Source organism: Ixodes scapularis, unplaced genomic scaffold (genome assembly GCF_016920785.2).
Source record: "Ixodes scapularis isolate PalLabHiFi unplaced genomic scaffold, ASM1692078v2 PGA_scaffold9__187_contigs__length_104089568, whole genome shotgun sequence".
Classification (NCBI taxonomy): Eukaryota; Metazoa; Arthropoda; class Arachnida; order Ixodida; family Ixodidae; genus Ixodes; species Ixodes scapularis.
This window is the reverse complement of record NW_024609884.1, coordinates 21,083,155-21,110,575: the sequence shown is the minus strand read 5'-3', so window position 1 is coordinate 21,110,575 and position 27,421 is coordinate 21,083,155. Positions and strand designations below refer to the sequence as shown.

General features: G+C 50.9%; 1 protein-coding gene across 2 annotated transcripts in view; it reads right to left on the bottom strand.

The window, feature by feature from the left end:
- The window catches only part of LOC120837831 (protein spire homolog 1), a 251,359-nt gene that overhangs the window by 126,965 nt on the left and 96,973 nt on the right, over nt 1-27,421 (bottom strand). Inside the window, exon 1 of one of the 2 annotated variants that reach the window (XM_042287142.1) lies at nt 710-1,085. The exons of the other annotated variant lie outside the window; for it this stretch is intronic. Within the exon in view, the coding sequence (XP_042143076.1) occupies nt 710-1,045 (336 nt within the window). The 5' untranslated portion in view covers nt 1,046-1,085. Of the gene's footprint in view, nt 1-709; nt 1,086-27,421 lie in introns of those variants that run through there. 2 annotated transcript variants of the gene reach the window in all.

Here is a 27,421-nt window from a genome sequence, read left to right as displayed (position 1 = left end):
TCCGCTGTCAGCCTGGCACCATATATATATATATATATATATATATATATATATATATATATATATATATATATATATATATATATATATATATATATTAAGCATAATATTGACTACCTCTGGAGGGCAGCACCCGCGAAGGATGGTTGCCGCCATCGTAACTCCGCCATACCGAAGACGAAAAGACATCTTCATACTACTACCGATTTCTCGTTCATACACTCAAACCTCAGGTCCACCGAATTAGCGCCAGAGGACCGTAATTCCGCGTCGTCCACCGCGTGCAACGAGGGCATGTCGTGTCGGCCGAATCACGTGATCTGGACAAAGTGATTCAAGAAGAGTGAGGCAAGAGCGGGCCGGCGAGTTCCGGTAGCCTGCCCCCGAAGGTGATTCACTTCCTGCCCACCCGCGCAAGCGCCGCCGCCGCTTTCTTTCGCGCAAGCCAAGCGCATCCTCGGCAACGCCCTTGCGGCGGCGAAAACCAGGCAGACCGAGCCCGAATGCCCCCCGAAATCAAATGCGGCCGTGGTAATGAGCAGCGCCCGGGTTTCCAAAAAGAAAGACAATAACAAAAAGCCAGGTAGAAAAAGGGAAACGGACGGTCGTTGCAGCGCGGACCCCGAAAAGAATGGAGCGTCGAAAAGCACCCGATGAGAGGCGTCCATCCGCCGGGCCATTTGAGCCGACAGAGACCGAGGACCATTACCTCCGTTCGGCAAAATTCCGATTCCGCTTCATCGCATCTCCCCGTCCAGCACACAATGCAGGAGCTGCACACTCTGGCCATCCCGGACGCCGGCGCAGAATCCATCGCACATCCGCTTCGGAAGGGCGCCTCGCGAGACGCCCCTGCAGCAGCAAGCAGCAGCAAGCAGCAGCGCGGTAGCCTCCGATTCGGAGAAGAGCAGCACCGGGGCGGCCGCAGAGAGCCGCAACCGCTCTTTTGTGCCTGCTGCCTGCTTGCTGAGACAGCCGACGGCTCAAAAGAGACGGATTTCTCGCGTGGCCCACCAAGTGGTACCGGAACCAACGCCGAGCGCATCTAGCTAGCGGGCTGGGAGGACTCCGAGGACCACTGCGCGCTCCAACCTGCTGGGGTGTGCCCACGCAGGGGGGGGGGGGGGGGTCTCTCTGCGCGGCGATGTCGCTCTTGACGTGTGACGCCGGCATCGCTGCGGCCCGATTGAGAGACGCCGACTGCACGCAGACTGGGTCACGGCCGGCATCTCGATGACGGGCCGCTCTCCGATGGAAGCGCTCGTTGCTCTCCCAACAGCTCACTGCGCGCGCCACTGCCTAAGGGGCCGTGACATGTTCATCGCCCACCCAACGTGGGGGGAAAGCCGGCTCGAACCATGTCTGAAGGATTATTCGAGGAATGAAACGCACACTGGTCTACCTCTTATCGGAGGGACATCCGTTAAAGACGAGCGCCAGCAGCTGGAGACAAACAATCAGCGCGCACAAATATATGTGTGCTGGGATTTACTTTTTTTTTTTTTTCCTTTACATTATATGCACATAGAGAGACTCAAAGGAACGCAGAGCATCACAATGTCGTGCCGCGTAATTCTGTACCTAGAGCACACGAAAACAGCTTCTGCGGTTGTGGTTCATGTGCTATCATTCTATTTTGCGTAACAAGTTCAAAAATAGCGCGCGTTTGTTGAACTGACAAGACAAAGGTGCCGGTGAGCGTCCTACCTAAAAATGGCCGACAAATGGTGGCGATGTTGAGTCCTCATTGCGCCATCTGCAGCCCCCCCCCACAAGCAACGTGACGGCACTTGGTGAAAAGAAACAGGTTCGTGAGGTGCAGTCCTTCCAGCTGGCCGAAGTCTTCAATGGGGCTCGTGGAAACGCGACGAGCAGAGCGGGTCAAGGGCATAGCGCGCGCGGAAGAGCAGTGAACGCCGTGCGTCTCCTCCCGCGAGCACGCCGCACGGTGGGCCATTGCTCCCCGGCCCTGGCCACGTCCGCCAAGGAAGGTCCGCCGATCCCCGATGACCACGTCGTGATCCGGAACAAAAGCGACCGATATTCCAAGTAAACGGCCTCCTCCACTGTTCCGGATTCGTCCTCGCGCACGTCTCATTCTCGTCTGGTCAGCCGCTTCTATTCCCGTTGTGGTTCTTTCAATCGCTGCAGACCGTTCAGCCGTCGAGTTCAGGTCCAGTGCAACTTCTTATTCCTCCTGCTCCGGTGTCTCCGACACCAGAAGTACGCGTATAGTCTCGACCGAAGCGAGGTACCAATCTCTTCCAGAAAACAACGAGTTCCGTGCCAAGGGTCACCGCGTATAGACGTCGTTCGCCGGAACCGCAGCGACAAGAGAGTCGTCAAGTGGCAGGTTCATAGTACGTGACATTCCCGTCCAGCCCTGTTTAGGCGGACTGGCGGCACCACTTCGGGCTATACGCGACGAAGGTAATACAGAGATGCCGCTACTCAACGCTGTGAGTGAAACGCGCCAGGCACAACGCAACGGTCCACGAGCTGACCACTCCCCCAGCGAGCGCGTCCTCCGTCCGTCCTAAAGACCGGTGGCCCTTCCTCGAGAGACGAATCCCGCGGGCGCGCACCGGTGCAGGACTGTCGACGCTTCACCGCACAGCGGGCTCGGTCAAAGGACCCGACAAGAGGCACCACCGGAGACTGCCGGGTTTCGAATTTCCGGAAGCGGTTCGTCCCCCGTCCCCGCACTCCACTTGTACTTGACTCAGCTGGACCTTGACACTGATCGCAGCCGCTAGACCGTGGAAATCAGCGGCCGAGAGGAAACAAACCCGCGTTCCTTGCTCCTTGGCCAGGAACGACGCAGCCTCTCGGGGCCCTGCGCGATGCGTCGCGCTGAGGCTCAGAGGCCGCACCCACGCCCAGCTCCACGCTAAAAGAGTTCATAAGACAGTGGGCGCGGCGATCGGGAACGCAGCAGCAGGCAAGGCCGCGTGCCAAGGCGTGATCGAGCCGACCGTACGCGCAGTCCGGAAAGCCCTGCCGAGCCACCACACTTCGCGAACGCCTGCATACGCAGCAGGAGAGAGCACGCTCCGCGAGCCTTGCCTTGGCCTTCCAGCGGCTCGCAGGCTCTCGGCGCCCTGTAGCCGTGCCCGGTCTTCTACAGCGCGTATCCAACGGGAGGGAAAGTGACAACAGAAACGTTGTTGTCCTCGTGCATGGAGCTCTCCTCGAGGGTAAAAGAGTTTGAGGAAAAACGTACGGACAGAAGATGGATTCGTTTCTAAACGAAGAACCATTCTTGCGACTAGTTCCAGTTGGTAGAAGATCAGAAGATTCAAAACCAAGCATTTCTATCGACCTTCTTTCAAGGCCGTTTCTTCTCTTCTACTTTTGTTTTTTCGAATCGGGTTCTTTAGGCTAATAGAGAAAGAGAAACAGACCCAAATGATGCGGTGATAAAACGCGGCGAACCGACCAGTTTGCAGGCGGCAAACTGACGGACTGGTCGTCCGGGACACGCGCGATTCAGGGATCAATGCAAGATATATATGCTCGTTTTCACCTAAAAACCGTAAAAAAAAAAAAAGGCTCCTTGCAAAGCGTTACTCATTTCCTTTTTTTTTTTTTTTTGAAAAAAAAAAAGGGGGGGGGGGGGTTGAATTACGGTGATTTTATGCACATTTAAGACCAGCTGTTTTTTACTTTATCAAAACGTTCACGTTTCAAACGCCTTTTTTTTTTTTAAGTTATATATGGGAAATGTGCGCGGGCCCTGCTTGCTCGTGTCGGTGTTCGTCACTCCGTAGCAAGGTCACGGGAGAGAGTGCCAGCTTTTTCTTTCTTTTTTTTTTTTTTTTGGGGGGGGGGGGGGGGGGGGGGGAGAGTGCCAGCAACGGAGCGAAGCCCCTAGTTTGACTAGCAACTACCTGAGCCACGAGCTATTTTGTCGCTGTGTAATTTCGCGCATACAACCAAACTATTTCTTTCCTTCTCGCATTCACAAAGCTCAGTGACGGGATGGGTCCGAATCATTTTGGAGCACCTTTTGGAGCGGCCAAAAGCCCACTTTTTGGAGCAGCCGAAACTCCATTTTGGAGAAGCAAAAGTAATTAAAAGGGTACGTCAGAAGCATATACGTCATCCACGACTATTCCCCTGCGAATTAAGATTCATGTGCTAGCCTGCCGAACTTAAAGACAACGCCTTCTTTGCCTTATTCCTTGTGCGCAACGACCCCTCAGTATCCAATGCACATCTGTAGACTAGTTTGATTACCTCAAACACTCAAGTCAACTACAGTCGGCGACAGGTTAAGAGATCAGTGGAAGCTCCTCCCACCCCTTTCCACTTTAGCAGAGCCAGCGCTGGAGAAAAGGTCACCTCCTCTCCAGCGCTTGCTCTGCTAATGTGGAAAGGGGTGGGAGGAGCTTCCCCTGATCTCTTAACCTGTCGCCGACTATAGCTGTTGTGCAAGTAATTTACTTGCAGTTTGAACTTGATTGACTGTGCCATAGAACAATTGTTTTTTTTTGTTTTTTTTTTCTGGAGATGGTAACCAAACGAGCGATTTCGCATTAGATTGAAAATTATAGTGCAGTCCAGCTCCGTCTAATCAAGGTTACTTATAAATCCGCTCACTAAACCTACGTTTCCTTAAATCTCGAAATCGAGAACAAGATACGACCAATGACGCACGGAATTTATCAGGATATCGCTGTCAATCGTATTGTTTGGAAAAGAGGAAGACGAAGCGCGAGATCGGTGGAGAAAGCATGCGGAAGCTCGTGGTTTATGAGCTTGTCTTCCTGAACGGCCATACCGTTGCATTATCTATCTTCACTGTGTAAATCACATCAATATTATATTATCGTAAAACTGACATCATTCCAGTATTCCAGTCGCGATTTTATTTTGCGAATTTTACAGCACGACGTTCTCAAAATACTTCTTCTCTTTTTTTTTTTTTTTTCTTAAAGGCCGATGTATACTTCGCGCTTTCCACTTTTGCACGCTTCCTCCTTTCCTATGTCCTCTCTACTTTTTACCTTAGCCCAACTTGGCTCCCCTCGCAGCCTAGGAGAGGGGAGCGCAAAGAGGATTATCTTCCCTGCAGAAAACCGAGGTTGTATGTTGGCCTTTAAAGGGAGACATATTTGACGCGGCCACAAACCTCACGCTCAGGAAGAGTTTCCTTCCCCACAGAACGTGGTTGCGTTACGGCGAAGCGACATACGCAGAATCACGATGTGTACTCGGCGGGTGTGGTTCTTCCTCGGTACACCGGTGCAGAATGAACAGTTGGGAATATTTAATCCACAGAAGACTGCTCCACAGCGTTCGATACGGAGTTCGAATCAAATAGTACGCTATTCAAAGCGTTAATTAAAAAAAAAATGTTTCCAACATTGGTACAAGCCTATCGTGACGATTCATCAGTGAGCGAGACGCATGAGCAACTCGTACTGATCGCGTGAAATCAACTTTTGACGACATGTGTCGGTGCGAGTTCCTTACATATCGGTGAAACGTAGCAGGATGTAGCACGTAAGCAGTTTGGCGCAAATGGCTCAGCAATTTCATCACTAAAATGTGATGCTGTCGCGGGGACAACCCCTGAAGAACGTCAGCCGAATGCAAAGTCGGCGCTTGGCTTGGTCTCGAGGACAATCAGTGCTTCGGCAGACATTCCGGTCGGAGCTCGTGTCTTAACACTGCGGTGACGAACACCGCCACGCTCTAACAATGCTTGGGGCCCGGCCCGTGTTCCGAGCGTTGCAGTTTTGTCAAAACGGCACAATATCTAGTTCCCGCTTTCTATGGAAGGATTGGTGGCCGAGTGTGTTCATTCATTCTGAACAAAAGGGGACAAAAGGAGAAAAATAGTTTCATGGCCTCTCCGGCAACGCGTCGCTAATGAGCGCGCCAGTCTCCCGCCTCAGGCATGTGACTCGCCCCTCGCAGGCGGTGTTGCGAGAGATTCGCGCGCTCTGTATTCTCGTCTCTCAAATCGAAAACTAGGCTCGTCGAGATTCCGACACAACCAGGCCTGTCGCACAGAGACGGCGCAACGTTTCGTCGCGTGCAAGCACGCGTCAAGGTGACGAATAATACGTCGTGAAATGCGCAGGCGCCCACGGACTCCCAGGCGTCAGCTGCCTCCAAACTCCCCGGACACGGCTAGCGCCACTTATAGATAGAAAGCAGTGGTGCTGAATTTACTACGTCACCTACTGAGGGCCAGCACGGGTCACATGCAGACTGGACGTTACGTGATCATTCGGCCGAGACTCGCGTTCCAACAGTCAGAACACAAACGCAGCACTCGTGTATACAATCTGCAACGCTGGCTGGCCTTCAGCGGCTGACGCAAAAAATTCAGCACCACTGCTCTCTATCTCGGTGGTGTTGGTAGAGCTCGGTCGGGGCGTTCCAGCCCCGCTCAGGCGGGCGCCAGCCGGCGGCTCCCTCAACGCCAAGGCTGTTTTCTTCGCCAAGGGCAGCAGCGCGACCGGAGAGGTCAGCCTCTCAGGTGGGAGAACGGGCCCACACGACGCGTCACCGCTCGGCGTAGGCCCGTCGTTCAGGCCGCACTCGGCCAGCCCGTGGGCGCGCAGTCGGAGCGCCGCGTCGGCCGCGGCCACGCGTTGCCCGTCCGGCCGAACACGCGCCAGAACGACCGTTTCTGCCGGATGCAAAGATCACAGCGAGAGCGCAGTTTACAACTGTGTTCCTATAGTTCGTTACACACTGGTCAAGGCTCATAATCCGGCATGCGTCATCCGCTCATTTAGGCGGACGCCGACGACACCCTCGACGGATTTGTATAAACGAGGAGTTCGCATTCCCACCGTCGATGCACAACACCTGCACTCAGTGGTCACGGGCTATCGGGAACCTGGATGCCAGAGGCGGTGGTTGTCAATATTCCAAAGGCGGTTATATACTTTTTTTTATATATGCCTCACTTTTGAGGAAAGACGGGAAATGTGACTTGCAGTGCACGATCGTTTGTGCCAAATATTTGCGTTTACGCTTGAATAGCGCGTGGACGTGGTGTTTCCTTCGTCTGACCATGCAGATATGGCTGCAACGGACGGCAGCATTCGTGAATAAATCATGACGCTATACAGCGGAAGACAGCCCGTTCACTGGGCTGTCTTCCTCCATCGCCAGTTTGATTGCGTCCTTCGCCGAAGCTATCTGCACGCGAAGTAATAGAAAGGGACTGTCAGTCGGTTCAAAGAGCCACATCAGCTACGTATAAGCGCCTGTCCCGAAAATTGCGAAGAACGCACTCCTTCGACCGATTTTCTCGGATTCCGTTCTCCTTGACCGAGAATTCGGAAAACGAGTTTTTGTTGAAAACAAACGCACACAGACATGCGCAGAGAGATTTAAATTCTACTGTTCATTTACCTAAAAGCTCCATATTGGCTAAAAAGAGAGGTTCTAGAAACAGAATAGGTGGTCTTGAGCTAAAGCAAGGTAGGAAAAATTAACAAACGTTTCTCCAAGGCATCCGGCCTAAACCTTGTTTGAAACCTTTGAGCACTTCATCGTCGTCAATTAGCGACACAATAATAACAATAATAATTATTATGAAAGTCAAATTTGGGGGTTTTACGTGCCAAACCAACGACGGGCATCTTGCACGCCCCAGCGGAGGACTGAGGATTAATTTGGACCACTTGGCGATCTTTTTGACGTGCAACCGAAAGCACGGTTACACGGCGCCTCCTCCGCAATAGGCCTCGGTCAGATTGCGGGCACTTTGACCGATAATAATTATTATTATTTTTATGAGATATCCAGGGTAGCACCCTGGGTGTCTCATACAGGGTGATACCGCGAAAGAGCGCGCGGGTCGCCAGAACGCAGTTTCGCTATGACCCCGACAAGTTGTCCCTTCGCCTGATAAAATTAGTCCTTCGCTGCTCTCTCTTCCCCACAGAGAAATTTCGAAAATAATCGGTACGTCGTACATGTGCAGGAGGTAAGCAGAGTAGAGCTTTTGCCGCTCGAGATTCGCCGCGCCAAATGTCCCATCTCATAATAAAACGTTTGGAGCGACACGATTCGTAGCTCCAAGAGTTTGGTACATTCGCAGGGATACGCCATTTTCGATTCTGAGGCGGCTCCGATAATTGCGATAAGGTGGTCACCGACCCCCCCTCTTTAAACAACTTCTCTGCGGCGAACGAATAGAAAGAAGGAAACGAAGAAGCATCGACTCCAAAACAACAGAACGAAGTTCGCTGACCCTCTGGGAGCAGAAAATTGGAGATCGCTATCGGTTCAGAGGGATTTGCACCGACGGGATTAGTTCTTCATTAACCTCTTCCTGGTCCGCTTCGCAAGCAAAGCAGCCTGGAATTCTTCGGTTGCTCCGTAATCCTATCTTCACCTGGTACACAGATTCGGCTATAGAGCCTTGCTTGTGCAACCCAGGCCCTCTCGAGTCTCGAAACGCGCGCTCGTCTTCCACACAGTGCTTTACTGAGCGAGCCAAACTTAATTTGCGTCTTGCGGGATGCCATGTATACCGTGGGCAGAAACTAACCCGACATTGGCAGCCTTCGCGACAGCAGTTGCCCACAATCGACGGTAAGGAAGGAATAATCGTAACACGGGGATGGCGGCCTTGGAGACGTCGCGGTTTTAGTAAGGCGTGGAGATTGGAAGACTCGATGAAACAGGCAAAGAAGAGCGTCACCCGGGTTCCCGACGCCACGTTGCCCAGGCGACAGAGAGGGCACTCAACGCAACGTGTTTGTTCGTGGCAATTCCGTCTTGCGTCGTGCTTTTGTGGCAATTCCGTCTTGCGTCGTGCCTTTCATCGGAACACCACTAAATCGCAGATACAATTAATACCCCGATGGTGGCGTGCTTGCGTTTGAAATCCTTCCCAGTGTGTATAGTTTATACGGTAACAATGTCTACCCAGTTATTTCGTGGAAATCGATTTGAAAAGAGACACCAATAAAGAAACATTCAGTAAAACTCGTTCCGTAAGAAATGATAGCTGCGTACTATAGAGACGTTTGCTAGTACGGCGCCACCATCTTGCTGCTATAGCATGTGTAGATCGTCTGATAGTCACGCCTTGCTAAGGCGTGCCCACCATTGCCAGATTGGCGCCCGATCAAAGCATTTTCCAGCCACGGTGGCCAGACGAGCTTTTGAAGCCTAGCTGGTGGCAAACTCCGTTCGCCGCAAAGCTGAACGTCATTTATTCACTGACAATATCCTCGGGTCTTGCAACACGTGATCACGCGCACTTCTCATACTCTCGAATAGAGAGCGGGATCAGGCGATGAAAGGCTGGCGATTGGTTGGTCCTGCGACCACGTGTGGCTTCTACCGTCTTGACAGCTTAGCGGTGAGCGGAGGGGAGTATAAAGGTACGCAATTCCGAAACCACAAACTCCCAAGCGTACGCAAGACACATTTGCACAGGAACTGCACAAAGATACTGGGTCGGTGGGCATAGATTGCGCGGAGAGCACGGGCGGACAATTCCGCGGTTTGACCGGCGCGCACGGGCCTCCCCGGGTCTAATTACCCCCGGTGCGGTGTCCGAAATTACGCTCGCCTCCTTCCAGCCTTCGCATGCGCGAGCGTGCTTTGTCGAGATCGGCAGCCGATACGGGAGACCGGTAGCAGCGCGACTGTAAATAGGAGAAGGCGCTGCTGGATGCGGCCACTCCCATGCGCGGAGAATAATGCTTCCCAAAGCCAAACACTTTGGTGTCGGAGCGAGCAGGGAAGCGGCTGGCATGCGGGCTCCATTAATGCCGGTCTACCTCGGGCATTGTTCGAATGCCAAAATCTCGTTTAGCCGCTTTTTTTTTTTTTTTTTTTTTTTTTTTACTTCTTCTTTTGTTCTTTTCCGTCTTCGAGGTCGCCCTATAGCTTTGGGCGTCAACGCGTCCAGACCGCTCACGATTCCACTGTTCCCGAAATCGTAGTTTACAGCGTCAAAAATGACTGTCCGGGGCACGAGATCTATATATAGGCCTCGTCTATATGACTTTTTTTTTCTTCTTATAAAACGCGAACAGTAGTTGTGTTTTATTGAAACTAATTAAATTTCGGGTTCGAAACTGACAAATGTTTGGCGCAGTCATAGACCATTCCAATAATAGATTGCTGCGCGCTTCTATTTCCATCTACTGGGGGGTGTGGAACGCATTCCGAGCATGCGCAGTAACCATCTCCTGCGGAATATATGAGACGCTGCACACGCCTCCACAGCCCCGATAGTCTCCAGCTTTCGCCTGGGTGGTAAACGCTGGAAAGGACAAGGTCAGTTAGCGCGAAAACTTTTCAGAGACTGAAATCCCGCTTCAACATGCATTTCAAGAAGTTAGCAGGTTTTCAGCCTTAGTGACTTTTGTGTAGTTTAGGCTTTACCATTAGTTCACTTTTCAGCTATAGTTTTCTGGTTTTGAATGCATAAAACTATAAAATACAGCCATTAGTCCCTGATAGCTACATGCACTGGTGCAAAAGGGAAAAAAAAAGGGGGGTAGGCCGCCGATCGAACATCCGGACTATACGTTGCGTTTCAAGGCACGAATGTCAGTCACCAGATACATCCTCTAGAGTGGTCAACGGAACGTTCCATTATTATATAAGCGTGCCAAGAGACGCCCGGGGACTGAGTGGTGTGCCGACACTCGGAGGGGGGCAATGATAGCTGACACTGCGGGCTGCTACAGACATGGAGCTTCGTCCTCTCGAACAATGGCAGCGACCGCGACACCCTTAGAGCAGTGGCGCGCTTTCGCCACGGATTCGGCAAGCTTCGAGCCCCGAGGGCTCCGGTGCGGGAAAGCTGAGGCGCACAGCCCGGCGGTTCGCGGCGGGGAAGTCGGTGGACGGATAAAAAGGGGCGGCGCTGCTCGGATATCGCGAGCCCCAAACCGCGGTATCGGACCAATGATCGCCCCGAGAGGCTCAGCGCGACCTGGCCCATATACACGACGACGGAGCAAACTGCGGCGAGTCGGCGGAACAAACGCGCGCGCGAGCCAAACCCGGCAGCGAGACAAAAGGGGACACGTCCGCGAAGCAGCCCCAAATTAAGCCCCCATCGGCACGGAAGAGCCGCAAGTACGCCTCGATCTATGCTAAGCGGCACCTTTTGAGTTCCGCCAGCGGCGCATAAGCTCCCCGGCTCGAAAAAAGCACGCAGAGAGCAGCTCCCCATTGTGCGCGCCGGGAACGAGGCCGACCCACAGAACGGCACTTTGCCGTCGGCTCAATTGCGCCGGTCGCCCCGCCGCCGGAACCGGGTCCCGCGCAGTATCATCACGTCCCTCCTACGCCGCACCGCGCGATATATCGCCCACGCGGGTGTAATTTCCTGCGCGGCTCCCATGGCTCCTCGCCGACGAGGCGACCCAGAGCCTGGGGGACCTGGGCCACCCCGCGGCGCCAGTCGATCCCCCGCAGCAGCGACGACGACGACGGCAGCGTCGAGGATCCGATGCGCATCCCTAGGAAGTGGATCGAGTGAGCACTTGACCGTCACCTCCACGCCTTCCGAGGAACAAGGTCGTATACGAACGCTCCAACAAAAGGAAGCGGAAGTTGTAGCGATATGTGTAGATAGTGTATTGGGGATTCTCGAGTCGATTTGGACTTCGCGAAACATATTTCGAAAATCCGATTACGCGGGAAATAAAAAAAATTTAGCTGGGCGCTGCAGGCGCGATGAGCTCATGCACTGAGGCGTGGGTTGCGCGCGCCACTGCGTTCCTCCCCCCAAATGCGCGCGCCGTTCCCTGCTCTGGTGCCCAAGCAATAATGGGGTAACGACGACACACGCGGTGCGTTTACGGCGGTAAGCCGCCGCGGTAACTTTCCCCGTGGACTGCCCGTCGTGACGGCGAGCCGCCCTCCAGTCGTTCGGGGATGAGGGACATTCCAGCGAGCAAGCGTGCCCGCGAAGAGACGACGGCCACTGAACGCGAGTTGGACGAACACACAAACTGCGCTCTCTCACTCAGCGTAAGCGAACTCTTCTGCCATATGCAAAGAAAGAAATGCGGGCTCAAAGCATTCCCGACCGCCGAGAGGGACTCGAGAGATCGCTACGCTCGAGTGTTTTTTCGGTACCTCGCGCTCTTTCCTCCCACAGCGGAGACGCAACGTTGACGCACAACGTCCCCAGACTTTCGTCGTAGAATTCCGACCATCCGCGCCAGCTTTTATTCTGCGAGAAAATGTCGCGAAAAGGGCCGAGCTATTCATTCAGCTGCAGAGATGTGCACCGACTACTTTTTCTTTTTTGTGTGTGTGTATACTTCAACTGAGGTATTCGGTACACTTTCAACAAATACCCGTGAGTGTCCCTTTCCGCTGAGAACTCGGAGAACGAAGCAGTGCCATCCATGAAGGGAGCTCGGTGGATGGCTAAGCCAAAAATACAAAGCGTCCCCCCCTCTTCTTTTTTTTTTTTTTTCTTTTTTTTCGACAAAAATAAGTTACGCTGTCGTGGAACGCTCATTTTCCGCCCCAAATGTATACTGAGCGGTCCTAACCAGATGCCAAAGTTCCAGCACTAACAGTTGTTTTCTGAAATGCTCAATTGGAAAATGGTGGCCGACGGAGCTCTCGAGTACATGGAGCTGACTGACGTCAGTTACCGCAAACGGCCGAAAACGGGCCCCATTTTTCCAGTGAAATTTTAAGAAAATCACAGAGAACTTTTGAATGAGAGAACGGTTAGTTCTGAAACTTTGGCATCTGGTTAGGAGCGCCAGCGTTACATTTGGGCGGAAAATGAGCGTTTGGCGATGCGTAATTTATCTTTCCAGTAAAAAAAAAAAAGAAAAAAAAATGTAATCAGGACACGCTGATTACACTATATTTAGACCCAAGAAGGAAATAGGCATTCTGACATTGAGCACGATGTTTATCGTTACATTCCAGACTTTTGATAGGTAAAAAGGTATTGCTGTTTTCTTAGTGGTTATATGTACCTTGTTAACACATTGGGAACGTTCCTTGCCCCGCATTATGGCATCCGCCAATGCGGCGGTGCCAAAAAGAGCGCCACTAACGCGTCACCGATAGGAACCGGAGGTAAGTAATCAAAATATTGTATCCGTGTACAGCGATTGAATTTCCCTTCAGGTTTTTTGTCGTTTAAAATGCAGTACACGGATAAAATGTTTGGCGTTTCCTGTCGTACACAACAATGATATGTAATATGAACAAAGGACGCGCCTAACGAGATTACTGCAGGGAACGACCGAAGGCAGCTTCCTCCGGCTTGCAGATGTTTATACAAGTTTTAATTGATGATTCCGTGTCGACGAGCGTGTCCTTTGTTTACAACAGAAGACAGCGAAGTCGAGATGGGCCCACTGCCAGAGCGAGTCGATCAATGACTCAGCGATTTGACATCGATGCATAGCATATGTTTCAGCAATAGAAATTCAAGTTTTCTTTCCAGCTAAGTTAGGTACTAATTTGCAAAATAAGAAAAATCCAGTCGCGCTGTGACGGTCAACACAAGTTCACGGCTCTCTGCCATCGCGAAGGAGATCGCGATTAAGAAAAACGGATAAAACTTTGCGACAATTTCCAGCCACACCCGGCGGCGGAAATTAGCCTTCAACTAAGCGTTGTAGATGATGCCATCGAGTCATTGTCACCACTGCAAGATGTCAGCATTAAGATCAATTAAGTTACGAAAAGTTACAAGCCGAAACAGCGATTATCACAAGAAAACTTGCACCTGCAGCCCTACGAGCGGAGCCCATATTCATAGACGGAACTGCGATAAGTTCGGTGCGCGCTTTATTCACGAAATGTTCCCAGTACACTAGAGAGATGCCGTCGAGGAAAAGTCTTCTCGGTTTACGGACGCAACCCACTGCCGCCGGAGGTTTCGGTCATTTGAAAGCGATGGAGTTTGAAGTAGCTGCCTTGTCAGATCCCGTGCGCGAGACAGATGTCCTCTGATATGTTCTACACTTTCGGTTGTTATTCCGGCAGCCTCTAACCTAACAATGATGTCCCGATGACAAGGGGATGGTCGTCATTGATTCCGCTAGCTCTAATTACATCTGGAAGTAAAATAAAATAGGGGAAACCACGAAGGAAACAACCGAACTTGGAAAAACACAAGCGTCCAAAGCGTTTATCCGGGTCTTTCGGCAGCCCTTTTCCCTCTTTCAGTCCCCTCTTGTCTCCTCCTCTCCATCAGTTTCTGCTCGCATTGACATGAAAGAGAATGCCGGGAACGTTCACGTACACGCTCTGCATGCCTTGGCGCCTGCTCCAGTAACTGCTCAAGAGTAAAAATTTAAAACAAAATGGCATTTTGCACGCGCATTCCATCAATGCGTATTATTTACTTCGAATCTATTACACAGGGAAGGCGAGAGTGTGCAGCGTGTGTACCTGCGTTCAAAGCATTCTCATTGGTGCTGAAGTAATTTAGCAAAAGGTCTATACTGCCTCTAGTGGCAGGTTAAAAAGAGCCAGAGACGTTGCTGCCAAAAAAATGCGCCCGTGGAATGATGTTAGTTTTGCTTAATGTCTAAGGGTAGACCAAAAAAAAAAAAAAAAACTTCGTTTTGCTGGAAGGACTCATTCCTACTATGGTCGGTGACAGGCACTCCGGGCGCGTGGAGGATGTGCGCAGGCAGTGAAATTGAGGCATTTTTAAGACCGCAAAATAACGAAACAAGAAGGATGATTACGGAAACCTCCGAAGTGCCGGGTTCGAGCTTCGAGCGAGCGAGAGTTCCGAACTCGGGCGTTCTGCGACGCCAGGCAATCCGAAGTGGCCGAACGGCGCGTGCGTGGACCGCGTTAAAATAGCGCCAACCGTTTCTGGGGCCATCGATCGTGTCTGTAGCTCCGCGTTACGCCCGCCGCGGCGTGCCAAGGTCGTGGAGAGCGCGCGCGAACAGTTTTCTCGGCCAGCTTCGTTTGACGACCCAGAAGAAAACAGACGGCGGAGAAACGGCGACCCGCCCCGCAAAACAGCGCCCAACTTTGTGGACACGCCATTTAGCACACGGCTCTTTAAGAGGCTCGCGCAAAGCCGCCACGGCGGCGAGGAGAAGGCAGAAAATGGGATCACCGGCGTAGTTGGCAACGCAAGCCAGCCAGCACGGTAGCCCCAGCGACGTAATCGAGTGCCGCAGCTATAGACGACGATGCCACACACGTATAGACGCCACCATGGCACTCGGCGCCAGTCTCGCACCAAGGACGAACAACGGATAGCGCGAAGAACCGCGCGGTTCGTACAACGAGCGTCTGGTGCCCCCGCAGGTCGCGCATTCTTCCAGAATGCCAACGGATGAGACGCGCAGCAGCCGGAGCGCGAGTGATCCCTCCGCTAACAATAGAATTACCGGCGAGCTCCGCGCTCGCTTTTACGCGGCCTTGCCTTAATGGCTTAATCGGACGGACGTTTTCCGCGTACGTCGAGGAATTTCGCCGCAGTCAACCTTCTAAGAAAGGGAAGTTGAAAACTTTCGAACGCGGAGCTTTGATTGTATCTTCGCCGGCCGCTCGCCGCTGCGGCGAATAGTGCGGTTTCCTCGAAGTCCGAGGAACAACCAAGAGTCCCCCTTTAAATGGCTCATTTATAGTCGTCAACCACTCGAAAGGAACCCTCATTACCTGACGAGCACGATGCGTAGCCTTTCTTAACGATTGGGAAATCGGCCATCCATCCATCCATCCATTGCGGCCTTGACACACGTGCCGACACGCCCGAGACGCAGTGCACGCCGTGTGCGTTCAACGAAGAAAATATTCCAGCACGTGTAGTTGCTGCAGCACAAATGTAGGGTTTAGAGAAAGGTTCCGATTTTTCCGTTGTCATCCAGCGACAGGCCCACGGATACGGGCAAGAGAGAATTGAAACTGCAGTAAGCGCAATCACTGCGGAAGAGGGGTGAAGGGAAGGAAAGAGTCTGGGGAAAGAGGCAGACCACAGGCCCAGCGGAGAGACGAAAAAGAAAAAAAACGCAATGGGAGCTCGCTTCATTGCAGCTGAGCTCTGATTAGCTGGTTGCTTGCCGGCGGTTCGGCAGCGCACCCGGATCCGAATAAGCGCAGAGCTCCGAAAACGAACCTGCACTATCCCGCGGCCCGGCGTGTATTTTCAGTCTTTTTTCGACGGATCGAATGAAAGCGCCGCTGCATTCCACTTTCCTTTTCAGGATCGGCGCTTCGGGCGCCCAAGGACAAGCGAGTCAATGACAGCGCGGTGGAAGACAGGAAACGCGAAAAAAAGCTGAAAAAGGAGCCGAGCGAGAGCGGACGTCGCGCCACGGTCCGCTGAAGTTCGTTCATACGCGGTCGTCCTCTTTGGCCAAAGGGAGAGAGAACCGGTCATTGAAACTCGAGAACTTGGCGGGCGGCACGAGCAAGTTGTTGCTTCCAAAAGTATACTTGTCGCATCGGCCTTCTGCCACGGTTGAAAAACGGGAAAAGAAAACGAGATAGTGGGATGAGGCTTCTCTTAAAAGTACACCCTCCGTTAGTGTTGCTGGCAGTAAAAAGAAACTCAGAAGGTTGTGCCGAATCTATCCCGGAACTGCGGAAAAAGAAATCGAACTCGCTGTTTGTTCATAGCCAACTTCCTGGGACATTCCGTGGAATAAAGAAGTTATGGCGAATTGCTGGGCAATTGTGTTGCATACGTGAAAAGTTTTAGCATCACAAACGTCTAGCGATACCCTGAGTTTCCGGACGCGAGACACCTACGTTCACGGCGCTCTTCATCAGATAGTTTAACACGTACCATGGGTACACTAGATAGTAGGGTTGTGCGAATATTCGAAATTTCGAATAGTAGTTTCGAATAATCTACTATTCGGTATTCGCTTCGAGAAGAACTGCACTATTCGCGTTTCTCGAAGTGCTGATTGCGTCGGGTTAGCCCCATTAAGAACGCTTCTTCCCGAGCACCGGTGCACTGCGGAGAAGCAATACCCACAGAAGCGAGCTCCGCGGGTGTTGCTTCTCTGCATTACGTCGGTGCTCGTGAAGAAGCGCACTCAACGGGCAGGGTGTCTAGTAAATTATTACTTTGAAATTCCCCGACTTTTCCAGGCTTTCCCTGACAATTTCAGTTGAAATTCCCTGACCACTGTAGAGGCGATAAAATGTATGACCATTACAACACAAGGCATTGAGCACTGTGCACGAGGATCATTTTGCACGGGCTTAATCCACCTTGCATATTCCGAAATATTCGGGTTCGTCCAGTCCGGATTAAACGAGCACTTTCTTGCCACCGACATCGTCAGTGAAGAGGCCACTTCCGGAAATACAATGAAAACACGACACTCAACCACACACATCGATAGGGACCTTTAGCAAACCGTTGCCGCGCGCTTAAAAGCATGCTTCAAAGGCTCCGGTAGTGCGGTACGCGCAGCACGAAAACGGTTTGCTAAAGGTCCCTAATAACCGATGGGCTGCAGCCAGACTTGTACCGTACGCATTACAAGTAATCGAATTACTTGTAATCGATTACTTTTTGGAGTAATTTTGTAATCAGTCGGTTACTTTTATTAGGCAGTAATCACTGAGTAATCTGATTACCTTTTGAAGTAATAAAATTACTTGTAACCGTTACAATTTGTCCACGGGTATACTACGGTAGGCAAGAGTATACTACGGTAGGCAGAGATGTCCTTACAATCTGCATTTATCGTGCGCGATTCTTCCTTTTTTTAACTCGAGAGTAAAGAAAGAATATTTTATACAGCAAGATTCGTACATTCATCAATTGGGTATAGTTATACATCTTTATAGGATTCATTTTATGTCAAATCAGTTGTTTACTTGTCATTCCAAGACATCAGACCTTCTGAGGTCACAATTCCTAAATATAGATAGATTAAACTTGGTTTATAAATGAACAAGTGGAACAACCGTCACAAGTTCAGCTGGGGTTTTCTTCTAAGCATTACGCAATGGTAGTGAAAGGCGCGGAAAAACTATTCGATATTCGAATAGAAAATATTCGGCCAAAATCATTGGCTTGGAATTCGCTTCAAACTCAAAATCCACTCTTCGCACAAGACTGCTAGATAGATGTTCCTTGAGTGAAGCGATATTATACCGCGAATCGGGCTGATAAAGCTGACAATCTTCCAGAGCCTTCCATACTCGCGAGTTCCTCTCCCTCAGTGTGCACTCCAGCTCCTTCTCGCCTACCCCTCTGGTCACATGACCTCCCCGTTAACCAATCAGCGTCGAGCATTTCGCTCTCCCTCTCCCACCCGTCAACCACGCAGTGTCCAGCATCGCGGCTACGCTTTTATCAGGGCTTCACGAATGTCGAACACCTAGCCAAATAAAGTTCCACGTTAAAAGTTTTCAACAAAATATCAAAATTGTAATTGATTTGCGTTCTATGATACCCTGGAAATGACATACCCCGGAAAAATTACGATATTTTGTCAAGATTTATAATTTCGTGAATGTGGCCTTAGGATGCACAGCAAAACGAATTGTAGAGCTGTGGAATAAAAAGTATACGCGTCCAAAAGTTTCATTACTGCTTACTGATATTTTATGGCTGTCGTCTAAAATAGTCCCGGGGAACATTGCGATGTTTGTTGTTGTTCAGTTGAAATTCTAATTTTAGTACATGCTCCGAGGCGTTGATGTCCAAAAAAACTTGAGGATGTTGTCAGGACCAGGAAAGAGGCCTCCGAGCCCTTTTCCCGGAAGTGACAAGTGTGATGGTGCTGCGTTGCGGCGTAACCACCGAACGTCTCAGAAACTGCTGTCGCCACGCCAAATCCATGGAAAAAAAAGGGGCATCTATATACTCTCGTTTTCAGGCACAGCATCGCAGCGGTCAACCCTTCCGCAAGGAGCAACGACCAAAATCTTATTGGGATCGCCGCGAGGGTCGTGGTGTGGCGAAAAAGGACGACCGCTGCGTGATCGATGCCCGTTGCTCGTGTACGACCGGGCTGCCGCACCCGCAACGCGCCACAACTCTGCCATCTCCTCATGGGCCAGAAGAAACGGACTCGCACTGGCGGTTGGGCCACACTTCGCGGGCACGCTCGGCGAAGGAACGTAAGCAGAGTTGAGGACGCCGGTTCGAGAAAAAAGGAAACCGAGAACCGAGTTTTCCAACGCAGGCTCGACTCCCTCCGCAACGAGCTCGGTCCAAATGCACGTCCGCGATCTTCAAAATGGGCGTTCGTTCGGTCGATGCGAGGCAGCTTTTCCTCGTCGCTCCCAAATCGAAGTTTCGAACCGGAGGCGAATGGAAAAGACGGTATGCGCAAACTCGATGCTGACGGCGATAACGCTCGATACCCAGCCGCCCGCGTTTAATGCGCGCAACTTAGCGATGGGTACACCGAGCGTTAGGGCGCAAATTTATGTCTCACACACACGGCGTATACGCGTGAATGTGTTAACAGTTTCGACATTCGGCCAGGAAGAACTACACGGGAGTTTGGAGCCGCCAACGACCGAATGCTCGCAGACGGCGCCGCGCTGCGTATGCCTCGTTACAAAGCCTGGAAGGGGCCGACTAGAACAGCTGTAATCAGCTGTGCTCCGATGCCGCTCCTTCGTCGCTCCGAGACGTAAACCCCCAATTATCGTTCACGTCACCAGGGGCGGCGCGGTTGTCTGCCAGCGAGGCGTGCCCGTTACCGGAGGAGTCGTGTTCGCCGCACAGCTCGTGCCGAGGTCTGACCGCGATTCCTTCGCCGGTCAGCGACGGGCTCAGGGACTCGCCAGTGCGCCGGGGCGCCGCTCGCCTGACCGACTCTCGCTCCAGAACGAATGCTGGATAGTGACATCGAAAAGTTCGGCAACGCACGCGGGCTGAGTGATTACCAGCGGGGGATTAATAATTCCTATACGACCATATGAGCGTTGAAACGGTTGACGCGCAACTATGTATAACACTTTAGTCTACCCCGCGCACTCGTCGGTGGATATCCAGGGGCAGCAAGGAAATGGACTAATGCTGTATGTGCGTACCATTAAACGAGGGTTCGGCGGATATTTTTTATTCGAATTTTAGGCTAAACATACTTTTTCTCATCCACACTCAACACACAGATCGATGTAAAAACGTGGTTCGTATGATGTCTGTACACGTCGACTTCGTGTCCAACTCGAGTGTCTATATATGCGCCGTTGCATTTGCGCAACCGTTCCAGCTCGATCGAGGACTTCGAACGTCCTAGTTTCATTTATGTATTTTTGTGTCCCCGAATAACTATTTCATCGCCTCCTCCCGAACACGAGGAAAATTGGTCCGCTCGTTCTAGCGGAACGCGATCTCCAAATCCCGTACAAAAACGTGGTGTCTGGATCTGATGGACCGCTTCGTATAAGAAAAGAGCTTCGGCCAATTTGCCTGGAATCCCACAACAGAGTTGCATCGTTCGGCACCAACCGAGCTTCGCGAGCCACTGCACACGCCTCGAGGCCCGAGAGGTGCGCTGGCCCTACGTCCGGGAGGGCGAATTCTGCGCCCCGAAAACAAAAGCGCGGCGCGGGCGATATATGCGCTGGACGAGGGGCGGGAAGCGGGGGGGGGGGGGGTGCAGGCCACGTAGCAAAGCCGAGAGCGGTTCCCCGCGCACGCTTGCAGAAGGGATCCTTTCTTGGGGCCTCATAATGGAAGACGCGCGCGCCCGCGATACAGTTTCCTCTTGCGGACGTTTCAATGCGCCGCCGGGACGATAAGAATGAGAGGTCCGAAGAAAAGCAGGGGGCGCACAAGGGGCGCGGGACAAGCGAACCGTTGCGACAGCGAGAACCGCCGTGACCTGGTGCGCGAGAGAGGCATGGACGCCGATTCCATTGAACTCGGCGCGGAAAAGGGCTGCAGCATATCATCGCGTTGGCAACGATCCTCCCGCGCTCGTCCAGGGGGGGTGGTGCCTACCTGGTCAGCCCTGCCTGGCCCGCTCCACTGACTCGGCCGCGCACGCGAGCGGCAATGTGTCTCTGTCCGCTGGCCGTTACGCAGCCAGCATCGTTCGGAGCCGGTCTTCAGCCGCCTCCTCGTGTGTACGATCCGTCTCGAATTTCGAGTCGTCCCGTTTTGCTCGACAAGAACAAAAGGCGCCAGACGCCGAGCTGATGCATCGGCGCGAGCCTGCGACTGACAGCTCTTCCCAAAACGCAAGAGGCTCTTCTGCGCAGACGAGTGCCGAAACCGAGTGAGCATCGGCTCCTTTCGTGCGCCCAATAATAGACGTATAGGCGAGGTAATCCACTGAGCGGCGTTACGTCACCGACGCCCGATGCATCGTCTCGGCACCTGTCGTGCACGCACAAACTTAGCCGTTCGAGATGCTGCGTAAGAGATGGCTTCCTCTCTCTGTCTCCCCGCACGCGCACCGGGCCAGCCAAACGTACCACAGTTGCCATCCGTTTGGCCGATAACAAGCCCCGCCATTCCCTCGGCCAGTTTCTTGCAAGTTGAGCCGAATATAGCCAGGACGAGCGCCCGACTGCAGCTTGGAACTAACTATACGACGGATTCAGAGCAGTTTTCTCCCGCGCTCGTTTAGAACAGCCCTGCTGCTGGACCCCACAGCAGAAAGCGAACCGGTGTGCCACGTTCTTTTCATTTGTTTTCTTTATGTCGATATCGCTGGCCCCCAGTCTCAGGCGACATGTCTACCACTTTCGCTTATCTCGGACCGCCCGCGCGGATTTTTATTCCAGCTCTTCTGTTTTAGCCTCGCCGAGGAAACGGTTTATATATATATATATATATATATATATATATATATATATATATATATATATATATATATATATATATATTAAAAAAAAAATTCCTTAACATTATGCAAATGAGGCGAGACCCGTTTGGGAAGCTATATACTTCGGGCTCTGTATCCGATAGAGAAAGTATCGACTTATTCTTCCTATCGGACAGATCGTGGTCAAACGTCCGCGTGCACGGCATGCTTTCCATCTGGGGCACACGCAAGGTACCTCGTTCGAAGCGGGCCGACCCCGACCTGAACGCAAACGACAGTGCGACGCGGCGGCTATAAAGGCTGCAACGACGGAATCCAGGGTAGCCAATCGAGGGACAATTAAGACGCGCGGAGCTCCAAACACTCGAAGCGTCTCGTGGAATCGACAGACGGCGTCCGGGACGCCGCGCTGACGCAGGGATGCGAGCCCCCGTATACGGGAAAAGTACAGCGCCATTCTTCGAAGAAGAACGCCGCCTGCTATCTCGGTATTCTTCCTGATGCGCCAGGCAGAGCTTGCGATCGGCAGAGCGGGACAAGGCCGAGGCGTGGGTTTGCGAGCGGGGTGGCACAGCTCAGGCAACGCCGGTCGCACCGAGATCGATCGGACGGCGCGACGCGTGTGCTTCCGCGCCTCACAAAAGGAGATGCGAGGCACTATTTGTTCACACCCCTCGGATTCCAACGATGACGTCAATACTGGACGGTCCTCTCCATCTTGCAGGCTGGAGTTTCCGATTTTAGTAACCGCGTCTCCATCTTCTGCTCCGACTTTCTTTTTTTTTTTTTTTTTTGGAAAAGGGGGGGGGGGGGGGATTTCGCTAGTGATGTAAGCGTAAAGAGGCGACGGGGGCATCGATTTCGGCGAGTAGAACTTCACAAACGCAGTCGCGTTGCGTAAGAACGGAATGAAGGAAAGCCTGTCACAACGGCTCAACAAACGAGAAATTCATTCGCGATCCAGGACCACGTGCGGTGACGACAGGGAACTCGACGAATACTTGAGAAATAATGAGCCATTTGAGCAGGCACCTTTTAATTACCAAAACCAATTGATTCCACAAAGGGTAAATTTTATGACCGCCGAAAAAGCGAGAATACACTGCTTTAAAGAAATATTGAACACGTAGTTGCAGGAGGTGAAAAGAAACCCACTTGACGTCAGGGCTTACTGATGTCACACTCTACCGCGTTGCTCCTCCAATTTAAATTTGACCGTTTTTTTTTTTTTTTTTCCTTCGTCGGTCAATAATTGACTCTGTAGGGAGATTTCATCAGCTTGCGAAACTATAAAAAAAAAACTCAAAACATCGCATAAAAAAAAAAAATGCCGTGTACAGCGCACCGAGACGTCGACTATTGTTAGTGTGTAATCAAATAAAAAAAAAACATTTTTTTAGAAATAGCGAGACTTGATGTAGTGAAGTACGTTGCTGGGCTTCTTGGTGCCATTTTAATTTTATTTAAAACGTGATTTCAAATATGCCCGACATCCCTCTCTCTCTCTTTGTTTTTATCCCAATTTATCTCTCGCGTCACTTCCTTCTGACTGCCTCCGTCGTCTTAGGCGTCCAACTCTTGAAATTCCTGCCAGGGAAAAAGACGCATCCACTTGTGGCCCGACGAATGAACGCAGCGTCGCGCCGTCGTGGATGGCGGGAAGCGCAGAGCGAGTTGCTGCTCCCGCAGCGCGACACGGTCTGCGGGGCGCTTCCCGCATCGAGCCCGTCCGGAGCCGACCGTGCATTCGGCCCCGCATCATGCATGCGCGCAGCCTGCCGCTCTGCACGAGCCCTGACGCGCTCCAAGAGAGGGGTCCGGCGACAATGCGGGCGAGGCTGCCCTGGTTCCAACGCCAGCGACAACCTCCTCCTTCCGCCCGCTGTAGCACGCGCTGTCTCGGCGGCAAGCGGGAAAATATGTACCCGCCGAAAACAATTCCGGACTTGAGCAGTCCGTCATACAGGCCTGTAATTTGGAGCCGATCGACTCAAAGTGGGAACACAAACGACGAAGGAACAATACTTTCGGATAAAAATTCTTCGATACGCAGACGTTGATCCGAACTCATCGGTAAAAGTAACGATAGAGCTCAGAGAGTTTGAGTAGATCGTTCCGATACTCCCGATAACGATACGATGCATCCGCAAAGGCGGCGGCGGAGTATCCGGTATCGCTATTGGAGTCGTCGGAACGATCTACTCAAGCTCTCTAATGGAAGTGCGCGCTCCCCGATACCGGACAATCGTATCTTGCGTTGAAAACAAGTCAGGTTTGTGGGACCGATGTCGAGACAGAGGGAATTTAGTGCTGAAATATTAAGGTGCGTTAGTTGGTTAATCATATTCCCTTCTTCGTGTCCATGCCTGTCCCTCGCACTATTTGTGTTCATTAGGAATTCCGTGCGAACTGAAATGGAATAGGCTGTTTCCTCAGTATGACCGATTCAGATACGACTGCTACCTTGGTCGGTGAATCATATAGACCTAAACTCGCCGTCAAATTTTGCGTTTGAGGTTTCAAGCTGTGCCCAAATACTGTGAAATCAATTGTGCACAGCAGTCTAGTCCTCAAAATGTTTCGTTCGCCGTCCAGAAGAGCCGGGACGTCGACCTTAAGCGTACTAAAGTTCTGTTCCAAAACAAGTGGCGAACCGGTAATGCCCAAGAGCAGATCAGAAAAGACCAGACGATGCCTGAGCACATTTTTCCTGCTCTATACTCACCTTTCCCGACGTTAAGAACAACAATTCCCGGGGAGGGAGGGGGGGGGGGGGGGTGATTATTTGAGTCTCCAGCTCCCTGCTCGCCCTCTCGCGGCGGAAACGGAAAGCGCTTTAGTAAGAGTCTTCTGGTTCTCCTGCTGAGCGAGCACGGCGGAACAACTCGCGATCAAGCCTCGCGAACAGTCATTTCTGAATGTAAACAACACTCTTCACTGTCCCAATGAAGTGCTGCAGCCGGTAAGGGATTGCGCCTCGAGGCCCGAGAGGTGCGATCCCTTACCGGGATCGCACCTCTCGGGCCAGAGCTTTAGTATTCCGTTTAGAAGCAAACGCAAGCGCTGTCCGTTTGCATTACGGTGGCGTGCTCCACGTTTCGCGTGCGCATCGTTGCCATGCTCCGATCCAAGACCGCAGTATCGGGCTCCGTGCACACGCAGCGTGGAACACGCAACGCTAATGCAAACATACAGGGCTTGTGCTCGCTCGTATGCGCAATACTCAAACTCACTACTGTTTCACCGGCTTCCCAACGCCAGCGAAATGTACTACAGTGAGCAGACGTGCAAGCGGGTAGGCGTTCCTTCGAAATTGAAAGCCTGAGATTGGGAAAACGACGGCGAGTAAGAATCAAAGAAAATGAATGTTCCAACAAATTTTGTAATAAAAAAACAACCAAAATTCGTTGTTTTTTTTTCGTTTTTTTTTTTTTTTTTTACCAGTGATGATAATTTTCTTATTTTTTTTTTCAATAGTTGTTTTTTGGAATCAGATCATTAGCAACAAATTATATTTAGAGCGTGACAAACTATGTATTCAAGTATCTTAATTGTATTATAATTAATACAAATTCGCTAATGTAGGCACCCAATAATAAACGCCCCAATCACAAAAATATGCCATTTAACCATAATAGTATTTACAGAAAGGTCTTACTTTGTTTTCCTTTTAGCATATGAAAAACTCTGACATCGTTATCAAGATAGGCATAAACGCTGGATGTAATGATAAATGTCGAACCCGGATTCCATTTTTGTTTTTATAGTGAGAACGGCGTTTCTTACTTCTAGGGCTGGGAATTTCGATTAACCTACCGATTAATCGAGTAATGATTTAGCCCCATATAAATTTTTCTAACAGGTTATTCGGTGGAGTTTTGACAAACGAAAAAAAAAAAAAACAGTAAAAATTCAACGATTTCCCCGCGCAGACGTGGACACCTGTACGAAGGCAAACTTTAGGTGAAATCTTGACCTAAAGTAAGCGGAAAAGGCAAGATTTGCTACTCCAAACAGGTGGAGAAGTTTATACGTTTTCCAGCCCCTTTAATGACGTGCGGGTGCCAGTTTAGCGCAACAGGGGCTGTTGCGAACAACCAAAGTAGTTTGCTATTGCCGAAGAATATATCAACGAAACTCTTTGCACCTGCGGCTGAATCGTAATAATGTGGGAGTGTGAGTGTCTTTTGGTAACTCTCGACTACACATCAAGGTTGATTTAAATCCGAAATAATACATTGCGCAGTTTATCACAAATTCAGTAAAAAGCAAAAATAATAATAATAATAATAGTTTTGACGTTTTAAAATCTATTATGCATTCGAATGAACAAAACCGATTAATCGAGTAATTAATCGACTAAAGGGTGGTGATTATTCGGGCTCAAATTTTTAATCGACGCCTCGCCCCTCTATACGTTATGTATATATTACAAACTTCATCACCCGTGTATTATCCTAAATTCATCACCCGTGGCGATATTTTGTAAAATGTTGATCGATTCTGTTATTCTTGTGCTGGGAATAAATGCTAAAGAAATTAATCATCTAAATGCCCAAAAGACCATTGAAGGGCCCGCAGTTCATTATCTCAAGTGACAATTATGTCAGTGAGAAAAATCAGCAAAAACACATAAATATCAGCGCTGATTTTTTCAACAAATACAATATTCTATGATACCTCTAAGGTGTATGAAAGACTGTCTTTAAAGAGGCACTGAACTGTCCAAAATATCCTGAAGTGCCTGGATCGGACGCGTAGGTCACATAAAATGTCCGCGAACAATACATTTAGTTTAATAATTGCGCTGCGAGACTCATTTTGGATTAGAAGAGAAACCGAAATTAAAATATATACCCAGAAAAATAAATCCAAAATAGAAGTTAGTTTCGGTTTAGGTATTTGCGTTCATAACACCTTAGCTTCCTCGTATAAGCAGGATTAATTTGTGTCGCTCAGTGAAGCCAACACACTAGACAGGTTCAGCAACTGCAGCAGCACGCATCTCCAACGTATACAACCGTCATTTTGGAAAACGAGTGGCGTCACATATAGATACTTGGAGTCGCGATATACTTTCCGAGTAAAGGAGGAGATCGCCCGCACAGCTTTAATCGGCGCTCAGTCTGGGAGAGGGCGCGTGAACCTTTCACTGCACTTCCACAGGGTTGCCCCCGAGTGCAGCTGAAAACTCGAGTTTCGTTGCTTGCTAAGCGTGGGAACTACAATAGCGAAATCTTACTCTTTGTCTCTCTCATGGTCATGGTAGCTGCCAAGACTCAACACAGACAACACAGTAAATAATTCGATGAATTCGTCCCAAAAATCGTTTTATGCTTTTGCGCTTCGTTTACGGGAGAGAAAAAAAATATTTTAACAAACAAAACTACTTCAGATTTTAAAAGAACTGGTTTCCAATGCGTTTTTTTAGAACGGGAGAACGATCAAAGGGATGGACGTGCATCGTGAACTTGTCAGTGGGCATCATAAAACTTGAGACCAGCGCAGATCACCTCGAGCAAGAACTTTCCAGTTGAAGCCAGCATCCTGGCCGTTAGGCGTGCCGGCTAAAGCGTGTTTCACATGCAGCGATTTTGGCCCTAAAGCGGCGCGATTTCTGCCGTCGCGGCGCTCGTGCCGCAGAATTGCTGGTGCTGGCCAGAGCGCCGCGACGGCAGAAATCGCGCCGCTCTAGGGCCAAAACC